Source organism: Scatophagus argus, chromosome 9 (genome assembly GCF_020382885.2).
Source record: "Scatophagus argus isolate fScaArg1 chromosome 9, fScaArg1.pri, whole genome shotgun sequence".
Taxonomy (NCBI): domain Eukaryota; kingdom Metazoa; phylum Chordata; class Actinopteri; family Scatophagidae; genus Scatophagus; species Scatophagus argus.
The window spans coordinates 18,768,621-18,780,784 of NC_058501.1; the positions used below are offsets into that span (position 1 = coordinate 18,768,621).

The following is a 12,164-nucleotide window of genomic DNA, read 5'->3' on the forward strand; positions in this document are numbered from 1 at the left end:
TTCTGTTAAAGGTTTGTTTACATCATTCAGGTAAACCTTAACTGTTAACTTTGCACATGGTCGGGCTTAACAAGTAAGACAGGCTCGAGTGGCTTTAGATGTTTAGTTTTGTATATAAATAAATACAGTGTGCTCCAGTGGTTTGACGTGCTCCTAATGACACTGAAAACAGTGCTATCAGTCGTCTTATATTTTTGCGTCGAAACTCGAGTGTCACACAGTCGCTGGTAAAAAGGAGAACTTGCTATGACTGTCGGCTCCACTAGAATCAAGGCCAGATTGTCAGGAGGAATAAAAACATATTTATTCAGAATAAACAAACATCACATCACACATGCATCTAAAACTCATAAATAAAAGATATGGCATTTTTCATACATTTGGGTCACTGACGGATATATGACTGCATTGTCAACAGCACAGCACTCTGTCTGACAAGACTACAAGTGAAACTATGAAGCTTGATACTCATCATCCACAGTTGACTGCTGCTGATGTTTTCAGATCAAATCCAAGTCTTTGTTTCAGTTTAAAAGATATCACTTTTCACATGCCAAGCTTACTTTTTTCCTCTTTTTTATTTAATACTGTTGACTACCGTTGAATCCCTCACAGACTGTCAGATGACTGTGCGTCATTTCAATTTTTTTTGGGAAGTTCTGGGTCAGATATTGCAGTAAAGGTCAGTGGAGTTCAAAACAAGTTTGTTGATGTCAACAGGCAAAATGTCTCAAACAAAAGTCATGCAACCTGAAATGGTGACTTCAGGTTTAAAGGGACAGTTCACCCCAAAAACACAGCCCAATGTCACATGGAAAGTGCAAAAGTCTGCTTATTACAATTTTTAAGCAGAATTAAACCAACCGTTTCTGTGATACTATCTAAACAATCTAAAAAAACTTGAAAATTAAGATATGTCCTACAGTCACAAAAGCCAAATGTGTGGTCCTATTCAATCTCAAGTATAAGATATACATGCCTGCTTAATGTAACGCAATGTAAGATTATTGGAAACCAGGAAAAACATCTAGTTTACACTTCTGGATAGTAACACCAACATGATAAGCAACCTGGTATTAAATCTAAAAGTAGAAATAGATACATAAAATGAAGTTTTAGGAGACAAACACAAACGTTTCAACATAAGCAAATGTTTCAATGACGTGATGGGCAAATCCACAGGTTTGATCTGCGAGGCAGCTGCCCCATCAAAATAAACTAACTGCACAGAGTGTGAATCTTACCCCAAACTTTTGTCCCTGATCTGCTTATTTTGAGCTAGTCACAAGTTTCTTTATTTCACTCTTAATAATTCTGCCCAAGGATCGTGATTTTCAAGTTCTGAGACACTGTGCATATTGTAATCTGACAGGCTGATTGTCCTCCCATTCACACGTCAGTCTAATCCCTCTTTTTTCCCTCCCCTTCCACAAAGGTTTCTGCACAGGTATTCCACAAAGTCATTTTTCATACAGCATCCGCATCAATACTTTCTGGAACTCTAAAGATCCAGAAAGTCAACTGAAAGACATCCCCTTTACCTTTATACAATCACATAAGGCATAGTATATTTAGAAATGATAAATTATTAACATATTGTACAAAAGCGTAAAAACACTTCAATAAAAATGTTGTTTTTTTTCAGCATCAGTTAAGGCCAAACCACCTGGACCTTGCATTTACCTGCATGAGTGACAGAAAAACACAACAGCTAGATGTGCTTTAGTCTCAAGATAAAGAGGGAAACTTCAGCTCGCAGATGTCGACTTCGGGAGAGCTGCTGCCGCTGCTGCCGCCGCTGTAGGTGTCCCTGCAGTGGGGGATGAAGAAGTGAGTATTACAGCAATCATGCTTGACAGGGACTGCAGCTGCAATGATGACAGTGTCGCTGTACTACCTAACAGTGTCTTGATGTAGTGAGACTGATCTGCTTATTCTGAGCTCAACACAAGTTTCTATACCTAACTCTTCAGCATTTTTGCCCAGGCCTCATGATCTAAAACTTCCAAGACATTACACATACTGTACACTGACAGGCTGATGTCTTCCAAACAAACAAACAAAAAAATCCATATCGTGCATTCCCTTTAAATTCACTGCAAAAAAAAAATCGAAAGAAAGCCAAAAAGGAATTCCACAGAGCTGTGGGAGCCTCAGATGGTTATTTCGTGGTTTCAAGTTAAAGTTCCACCGAATAACTTTTGAACACCACATGGGTGTTTCGACGCTTACCGTGGAGAAAGCTGACAGCCTTTAGCCAGGTAGCTCTGGAGTTTTCCTGCGGCGGCCAGCAGGAGGCCAAAGTATGGAGGAGAAGGTTTGATGGGCCTTGAGGTGAACTCTGGATGGTACTGCACTCCAACAAAATAACAATGATCTGGAACAGAGACAGGTCAATTACCACAGACAAACTAACCTCCACTGAGTTACATATACCAATGCATCTGACATATAAAAAAAGCAAGGCTAACATATTTATACATATCATACCAAATGGCAAAGAGCAGAGACGGTAAGAGTACATCCCACGGATCAGCCAGGTGATATAAAGCATGTTATACTCATTAGCATTCAACAGCACGTGCGTTTGTGTTTTCAATGACACCTTCCACTCACCGTCCAATTCAATGACCTCCATTCTCTCTCCTTCCAAATCCTGGCCAACAAACTGAAGACCATGTTTTTCAAAGTGGTGCTTCAGTGCAGGGTTCACCTAGAATGAACAAAGACTCAGTGATTCAGAAAATATTTTGTTTTGATTTGATGGTCCAGATTTGGGCACAACGATGAATAACAGAGAGATTAAAAACAACAACAGGGCAGAATATGTTTAACGTGCCCTGTTTTGGTCTCTACCTCAAATCTGTGTCTGTGCCTCTCGTCAATATATTCCACATCTCCGTACAGTTTTCCTGGAACAATGAAACATCAATCAATATCAGAAAGACAGCACAGCTTCAAAAAGGCTGAAAAGCAAACAGCCCACCATTAATTTAAGGAGGACACATACTCAGTACACTGGGGTTGGACCTGAAAATGGTCCGCCTCTTCCCCAACCTCATAGTCCCACCCATCTGCCCTGGATTGTGCTCTGGCATCTCAATCACCTGCCAAGATCAAACAGGACGTTAAAACCATTCTGGTGAAGCCTCTGCTAATATGAAGTGATAAGGTGGGTATAACAGAAAAAGGATAACCTACCACTGGGTATTTGGAATCTGGATTAAATTCTGTGGAGTTGGCGTCTGAAAAAGATAAGCGAAACTGACCTAAGCTCAAATCAAACCTGACAACATGTCTAAGGTTCTTTCATCATTTAATTAGACACCGCAGGAATTTTCCTTAGCAGTGTCCCCAGCTGAACGGCACAACTACTCACCTTCCCATCCGAGAACGCTGCGGGCGAACTCGCACACTGCCAGCTGCATGCCCAAACACACCCCTGCAGAAGATAAGACCAGCAGGATTCTTGCATAATGACAGCCAATGTAAGGACTCATAAATACACAAAGAGTAAACAAGATCACCACTATGCAAACCGCTTATGTGACAAACACTACGGCATTTGCATGTGGTTATACAATATCTACGAAAAGTTTTCACCTCTTGGACTTTTTTTCATGTTAGATTATTTACTTTTTCTACGAATTGTTCTTAATATAAATTGGGCCTGTAATGACTTTATACTGCAGAACACAATTTTATTTCACTTCTTTCTGTTTGGTCTTTGCATAATTGCTCAAACTAAGTAAAGCTGCATGGAATTTGTTACCAAATAACATTTTTAAGTTCTTTCACACTCATTTTGTTAGGTCTCTATCGTAGCTACGAAATACATTAACATTGTTTTTCATTCCGTGTAGCTTTGCTTTTTACATCTCAGGCTGTTGTTCTGCAGGGAAATACATTTTAACCCAAGTCACAGTTCTCTGGCACATTGTGGCAGCTGTTTCTTGCAAAATTTCCCTAAATTTTGATGAATTCATTTTGCCATTCGCAAACCATCCAGGGCTTGTTGCACTAAAGCATCCCCACAGCACGACGCTGCATTAAAATCCTGTAGGCAATGTCCAAATACTCTGGGCTGCACCAGTGACAAAGTTAACTGGTGCAATCATGCAATCAGTTCTATTTTGTTTTCTATTTGTAGTTAATATTAATTTAAGAAACTTGTCTTTGCTTTCTGTAAACAGTACTGTAAAACAATAAAACACCAAAGAGCAGCAAATAACTTCTTAGAGACACTGTAGCTATTCATTTAGTTACCCACAGTAATGAAAGCTTCAAGCTGCACAGCAAGATTACCATAACTTTGACAACAGTGTTTTGTGTCTACACTTCATCAGGTTTATAACGTAATGAACGAAAAGGCAGAAACCATGAGACACGGGAGTTTCGGATCTCTCTTACCCAGGAATGGCTTATTCTGTTTCCTAGCCCAGTTAATAGCCAGCATCTTGCCCTCTGTCCCTCTCACACCAAAACCTCCTGGTACCAGTACACCACTGTGGGCAGGAAGAACATTGAGAAAACATTGTTAATTTCTGTAAAACAGTGCAAAGTGCACCAATTTCTGAAGCTGCATAAACTACATGGTGGCAGTACTCTACCGCCACCATGTGGCATTCTTGCTAACACTGAATTAACACAGTGTAAGCTGAATTTATAGTTGTACATTTTAAGCGTCTTCCAAGCCTGCTGGTGGTTCTTCTAGCTTTGTCTACTCACTGAGAACTGCATAGTTTTTGCCAGGCCTCATGATATTTCACTGGCTCATCTTGCAGAGTGGCAGGCTCCAGGTCTGCAGAGTCTATGTACTGTAATAACAAAAGACGTTATTTGAAATGAGATCAGTCAACATTACAGCCAACAGACTGACTACTTTCTACACCAATCAGCCACAACATTTAAACTACAGACAAGCAAAGAGAATGACATTCATCATCTCATCACAATGCAATGTTCTCCTAGTGTTCATGTGCATGTTACTTTGATATGTACCACCCACGCAAACGGCACTCCCTGAAGGCAATGCACCTCACCACAACATTCAGGAATGGCTCGAGGAACACGACAAAGAGCCCAAGGCACTGACAAGGCCTCTAAACTCCCCAGATCCCCATCCAATCAAGCATTTGTGGGATGTAACAGAACACGGCGGCCCCGCACCCACCAACCCGCAGGACCCACTGCAAACGTCCTGGTGCTTGACACCACAGGACAGGTCCTGTGTACATGTCTCAACAGCTAAGAGCTGCTTTGGTGGCACAAAGGGGACCCACAGAGTACTGGACAAGTGGTTTTAATGTTGTAGCTGATTGGTGTAAATGTAATGCGAAATCAGAGCAGTCATGCAATAGTTGACAACAGAAACTGCAAAACAAAGCAAAAAAAGAGTGAAAATATTTCCACACCTTGACCTGTAGTTTGTGATTAATGGCGAGGGCTGAGTGCTCTAAGGCCTTTATAACAGAAGTGTAGGCGTCTGCTAACTTTGTGTATTTCCCCACCAGGGCAATGGAAACATGTTCCAAGAGACGGTCCGATCTGAAAAGAGAGGCAGATCATTCACATTACTGAGCCGGTGCATCATTTAATCAAAGCAGCACAGCTACTCAATGAACAATTAAAGAAGTGACAAAGCTCCTCAATGATAAAAATGTTCCATAATTGTGAAGGAAATAGTTTGTGTTCATTTCCTCTGAACCCTTGAGCAAAGTTAGCAGCAAAGTCCAATTCCTTACCTGTCAGCCATCTCCTTCCACTTTGTGAGCATCTTCCTGGGCCTCATCTGGACAGGCAGGTTCAGCCGCTGACAGAAGTAGCTCACAACACCCTGATCCTCCAGCAGCAGGGGCACTCTGTAGACTGTGGACACATCTTGGACACAGATCACCTGGAAGGAATGACAAAAACATGTTCCCTCGGTTATTTTTTTCATTTATAAAAAAAAAATTTGAGGAATGTTAACATTTTTACAGGCACTTGACGCACAATGCAACTGCCCTCGAAAATTGGTCTGACGAAACCTGACATTCCAGCAGAAGGCTGATCTAAATAGATTAAATCAAATAATACTAAGTCCTAACTGATGCTAGCACGCAGGGAAATCGTAGTTATCCTTTCTTACTTAGCTCACGTCCTTCTTATTCGTACCTCTTATACAATAATACAAAACACAACTGCAGATGTCAGGGGTGACAATACGAATTATATTGTTACATTACAATATACAATACATATTGTATATTTATATTGTTGTTATCTAAAAATGATAATCACTGTATTTTACCTGTGTTGGCTCCACATGGCAAAACATGGAGATCTTCTCCTTGACAGACGTGTCCAGAGGTGTTGAACAGCGGCACATGATCTGGCAAAAAAAAAAAAAAAAAAAAAAAAAAGTATTTATTTATTTATTCTTTTATTTACTTATTTTACAAGACATCTGGGGACATAATTTTTTTTCACTTCCTCTGACATTTTATAGACTAAACAACTAATTGATTAAGTGATAACTGTCAGATTAAACAACAATGAAAGTAATTATCAGCTGCAGCCCATAAAGGGACCATTCAGATCTGGGGTGCCTGCGCTGTCTGACTCACCAAATCTGGAGACAGGCCCAGCCCTCTGAGCTCTCGGACACTGCTCTGGGTCGGTTTGGTTTTCTGCTCTCCTGTAGTATTGGGCTGAGGACACAAAGGCAAATTCACCTCAAATTACATGTGTAAAACTAATCATTGAATGGTGATTTTCTTTCTTTCTTTCTTTCTTTGTATTAAAGAGTCCCACAGTCCATTTCCTTCAATTCAAACAACATCATGACACAAAACTTAAACCATGTTTTGTAGGAGTGACTCTGTGGTTATCCATGTTCTGCGATACCAAGTGATGAACGTGTGCCATACCTGTGGTATCAGGCTGACGTGGATGTTGCAGAAGTTTTCCCGCTTCACCTTGAACTGGAACTGCCTGAAGGCCTCGATGAAGGGCATGCTCTCAATGTCTCCCACCGTACCTCCCAGCTGTTGACACAAAATAGCGACTTAGACAACAGAGATGCACACATGAAAACACACAATGGTTTCTCATTACCTTACATAACCCTGACACAGCCTTAGAGAGTACAAAATGTCATCAATTGTACCCAGCCTATAATGCTGTCAGAAGTAACTTTGATTTATGCTTTAAAAACAAAGAACTGCTATAGGCAGGGCAAGGCAGGGTAATATCCATTTGTATAGCACCTTTCAATAACAAGGCAATTAAAGGTGCTTCGTAGAAGACTGAAAGATATACAAGAAAAAAGAAGGCAATAAAAAAGACAAAAAGTATAAGACAAATCAAATAGTAGAACAGAGCTGCAACAATTAGTTGATAAAAGAAAAATGAATCATCCAGTAATGTCGTTATTTCCATCATTCTTTCAGGCAGAAATGCCAAACATTTGCTGTTTCCAGCTTCTTAAATGTTAAGATTCGCTGCTTTTCTTTATCTTTTGTATTAATAAATGAAGAGCGTTTGGAAGATGCAAATTAAAGAGGTTTCTTTCAGCTGTGGAAAATCGCAACGAGCATTTTTCACTCTCAGTAATTAGGCTGCACAATGCTATCGTTTCATCACAACGTGCCCATGTGGAAAAGTCACGATGGAGGGCATGCAATGTCACGTAAAGCAAATTAACCCAAACATGTCCTGCTGCAACTTTTATGTTGCTTGATTCAAAAAGGAACATTCATAAGGTTCTAATTTTCCATGATTCATCCACAAGAAGCCAGTTTCTCTATTAAGATAAGATAATCCTTTATGCTTAATCAGTCCCATAACTGGGAAATTACAAATTACAATTAAGCCTGTTTGTCTTCTGTTTTTCCAATATCGTGCTGTCCTATTTGATAGACTAAGCAATTAATACTGACAATAAATCAGCAGATGAATGAATGAATAAACAACCTTAAGTTTAACTTAATAAAAATGCAGTGGAAAACAGAAAAGAAAAAAAAAACAGTTTTAAGAGCTGTTGCGGCCCACAAGATTTTTGGGAGTTTGTTCCAGATCTGTGAGGCATAAAAACTGAATGCTGCTGGTTCTCCCTGAAGTCCCTGAAGACTGAAGACCTGAGAAATTTTCAAAAACAACAGTAGTATTTTAAAATCAATTCTTTCACAGACAGGAAGAATGTATAAAGATCTGAGAGCTGGAGTGATGTGATCGACAATCCTGGTTTCAGTGAGGACTTGAATATTAATGTTCTGAACCAGCTGCAGCCGTCTGCTTGTCAGAGCTACCTGTTCAGACAGCATTATAGCAGTCGAGCCTACGGAATAAAAATGCATAGGTAAATTCTTCTAAATCATGCTCAGACACATCCTTTAATTACTTGATGGCAGGCTGATTTTGTAATTGTCCTTATGTGTTAGAGTATAGCACAGCCAGGCTTAACAGAAGACAATAGTTCAAGAGACACTCCTAAACAAATCCATTTTTAAACACCTTGATTTTTCTGTTTTTCTAGAGGTGGAAGTTTGACAGTTTTTCCCGCACTGCTTGCTAAGGGGTGTCAATATTTTCTATTGCTTTGGGCAACACACTTGGTTTCAACACACTAAATAAATGCCCTGTTCACGAATCACATAACTATGGGCCCAAGTTGTTGAAATGGAACACTTTTGACTTCACAAATAAGGTTTTCTGCACCCTTTTGCACTGAATCCAAAGTCCTGTATGTCAATCTACGTAAATTCCCACTTGATGAGAACAGAGACAAGTACCAAAGAGCAACTTACCTCTATGACGCAAACTTGAGGCTCCACGCCATCACCGTCTACTGAAACCCTGGCCTGCTTCATCACCCACTCCTGGATGGCATCTGTGATGTGGGGCACAACTGGAAAACAGATTTATAGAATAAAAGTCATCTAACATCACAGCGCTTGCTAAATGTTCTGTTCTAACAACACACTGAAAATTACAAATACAAACAAGTCTGTTGTTATGAGGCACGTATTGACACAAACTTTCACCTATTTAAGGGGGGGCTTCCGTGTTTGGCAGTCGGCACACTCACTCACCCTGTACAGTCTTGCCCAGGTAGTCTCCCCTCCTCTCCTTGCTGATGACTGACTGGTAGATTTTTCCAGTGGTGAGGTTGTTGTCCCGGGTAAGACGGATGTCCAGGAAACGCTCATAGTTCCCCAAGTCTAAATCCACCTCTCCGCCGTCATCAAGAACAAACACTTCACCTGCGCAACAGACATTAAATCCAGTCATCATGGGGCGAGTGAAACAGCAAATCCAACACTGCTGGACTTCTCAGTGCTTTGCTCGCTGAAACAACAAATATTTGCTGTACAGAAAGAGTCTGCATGATGCCACTACGCTGAGGGTGATTTGTCCGTCACCCACGAGGCCACATGGAGCCATAAAACAAATTGTTGAATATCAACGCACAGTCAAATAAACATATCGAATTCAATTAAAAACAAAATAAAAAACTGTGTTTATATATTTGTAGTCAAAACTACCACTACTCGAATACGACCGCACCCCAATACCACCTCAGGGCAGCGTGACGTGAACTTCTTTACAGCTTAAGCAATGTCAGCAATTTAAAGCGATGAGGACAAATGTAGGGAAGTCTGCAAATTACAGTCTGCTACACTGTCAGCAAACCACTGGAACACCATGTACTACACTTCGTACTCACCAGTAAAGATCTGACAAAATCCGGACAACGAGCCCAAAAGACCACAATTTGTAAGAAAGTGAAGATAAATAATAACTGGCCGCTGGATCAATGTAGCTGATGACCCCTGTGATACCCCTGGAGAACTCGTATCGATACGCCGTATGGGCACGTACATAAATGTAATACTTTTACTTGGTCAGAAAAAAAAGGGGCGTTAGTGCATCCCCACTAACCAAGACAAGGTTACTGAATGCATTCAATTACTCACCGTGCTCATAAGGCGAAAAGGTACCAGCATCAATATTGATATATGGATCGATTTTTATGGCTGTGACGTGAAGACCACAGGATTTGAGGAGTGTTCCCACGCTGCTGGCAATGATGCCCTTACCAATGCCAGATATGACACCTCCAGTAACCAGGATGTACTTCATAGCGGCATGTGAAGACTACAAGCGACAAACAGACGGACATGTATTCAGTATCTAACATGCAAAGAGTCTTTACAATACACTTTCCAGGCTGGGTCCAACTCAACCTGTTTGACTTCATTTGAGATGAAAACCTGACATAACACACAGCTCCATTTATGGGTGTGCTCAAATACTCAAAGGAAGTACCACATGATCACACAACTACATTATTATACGGATGTACTTCATGTAAACCTGTTTCTAATTAGATCCTAATTGAAACCAGTGGTCTGTTCTCAATGTACCGTGAACATTACAGAAAAACTGCATCCCCACGCAAGAACATGAAAAACTCGATCTGGCACTGGCAAAATGTTATATTACTTTGTTTTGAAACTTTGGGGTGGGGCTTTCCAATTGCTTACATCTGGAGTGCAGATTGTACCGTCACGCTATTCAGATATATGGAGATGCAAAACAGCAAGCTACTACAGCTGCACATATCTTACAGTAATTGAAGGTTTGACGTTGCGGTCAACCACGCAATATGTAAAGAATGACGGGAAGTTCCATCGGTGCAAAATGCGCGCGAATAAAGTTATAGCAGCAGGAAGAGCGTCCTTTTCAGGCTTTCTGTGTTGAGGTTACTTCAGTCCGACAATCTCGGTGCCATGATGCCAGGCTTCTTCGTCAGTGATGAAGAGCTGAACACACTGTTGCACAAACCTGTTAACTGGAACGACTGAGAAGTTTGGCCTTGATTAGTTATCGTCCGCAACCAGTTTTGCTAGTTGAATATAAACGCTCACTTCCCGCTGTTTTTTTTTTTTTTTTTTTTTAATAAAATGTAAATATGTGCAGCCTGCGTGACCACACAGCTGCACAAGCATCTTAACTAGCTAACCTTGGCTAACTCAACTGCAACATTAGTATCACCAACTATCATCAGTTTCGAGACAACAACGACGAACATTAGCGTGCAACTTTGAGCTGTTAAATGGCTTTCTAGCACACCACCAATGTGTCTAAATCAACACAAACTTACCCGACGGCTAAAGAGAAACAATGTCGTTGCTAAGTACCGTTTACATTAGCTGTTATAATATTACCGGTAACAACTCCACTTCTGTTCACGAAGCAGCAAACTCCACGTTTTCACTGGAGAGCAAACACGTGTAGTGGATCCTGACTGATCCACAGCTCCTCTGTACAGTGTGTCTCCTTCTGTTTCAGTGCCGATTGGGTAACTCTGTGCCCTCCTCTTAGCCTGTCAGGCAGAACCCGGTCAACCACCCCACAGCATCCACCAATCAGCTGGACGGATTCTGTGTTCGGTTCCTGAGAAATTATCGTCGGAAAGCGTAACTCTGGGCGCCCATTTCCCAAATTTCCGTATGTTTTCACCGTGTGACGTCACGTTTGTTGGAATGAATGAAGCGTTCAAGGTCAGCGCAAGTGCGCCTTATTGTAACACAACGGGCTTTGATCAAAATAATCAGCCTTATTTAACATAATTAGTTAACCATAGTGTAAAAAAAAAAATAAAAAAAAAATTCAAAATAGCTCAATGATTGTTTATTGTACATTTTACTATTCTGTCACATGTTGTTCATTTGTTCTTTCAAATATTATTCTCACCACTAGATGGCGTGTGAGTTCTATGTTGGATTATTAAGCATATATCTTTACTAAACTGAGCTTTACATAGATAAGATTAGTCAGAAAAACGGGCACAGTGGCTTTATGAAAGGAAACAAGACATCACAAATAACAATAAAGAGATTAATACGGGCCTCAGTATTCTTGTAGATTCTGGTTTGGTTGAGTGAGACATTGTAAAATAAGCAATGATCTGAGCCCCATTTATATAATAATTCTGTCTCTGAAATATTGAAGTTTTCCTTCATGTATTCACTGTCGTGCTGCTCCAGTTTCGCTGTGGGTAATGAGAGTTGTGACTAATTCTTTTCTGTCCATGATCTCGATCTAATTAAAGACCTCATCCCTGCCACCTCATTTTCATAAGATGTTCCCTTCAATTACATCTGACAAGTGAGCAG

The 12,164-nt window shown here is 40.6% G+C and overlaps 1 protein-coding gene across 2 annotated transcripts; it reads right to left on the bottom strand.

Moving 5' to 3' along the window:
* Window positions 1-282: 282 nt before the first annotated feature.
* On the bottom strand, window positions 283-11,414 carry LOC124064351 (CTP synthase 1-like). Of its 2 annotated transcripts, none has more exons than XM_046398733.1 (18): window positions 11,150-11,414; window positions 9,960-10,140; window positions 9,075-9,245; window positions 8,790-8,890; window positions 6,912-7,028; window positions 6,609-6,692; window positions 6,293-6,373; window positions 5,745-5,896; window positions 5,415-5,547; window positions 4,729-4,817; window positions 4,411-4,505; window positions 3,380-3,442; window positions 3,202-3,245; window positions 3,011-3,107; window positions 2,857-2,912; window positions 2,617-2,713; window positions 2,233-2,377; window positions 283-1,810 (listed from the first exon to the last, which is right to left on the bottom strand). In XM_046398733.1, exons 2-18 carry the CDS (start codon window positions 10,123-10,125, stop codon window positions 1,729-1,731), a joined length of 1,773 nt encoding a protein of 590 aa, XP_046254689.1. In that variant the 5' UTR covers window positions 10,126-10,140; window positions 11,150-11,414; the 3' UTR covers window positions 283-1,728. The 2 variants fall into 2 exon arrangements, with proteins under 2 accessions (XP_046254689.1, XP_046254688.1); XM_046398732.1 differs by having other exon boundaries at window positions 11,214-11,410.
* Between the last annotated feature and the right edge of the window lie 750 nt (window positions 11,415-12,164).

Excerpts from the sequence above, each read along its gene's own strand:
- LOC124064351 (XM_046398733.1), bottom strand. The coding sequence starts at position 10,125 with ATGAAGTACATCCTGGTTACTGGAGGTGTCATATCTGGCATTGGTAAG. Across the intron at positions 4,506-4,728 it reads CAAAAACTATGCAGTTCTCA|TGGTGTACTGGTACCAGGAG; the intron begins GTGAGTAGACAA and ends TCCTGCCCACAG. Across the intron at positions 3,443-4,410 it reads ACAGAATAAGCCATTCCTGG|GGGTGTGTTTGGGCATGCAG; the intron begins GTAAGAGAGATC and ends TATCTTCTGCAG.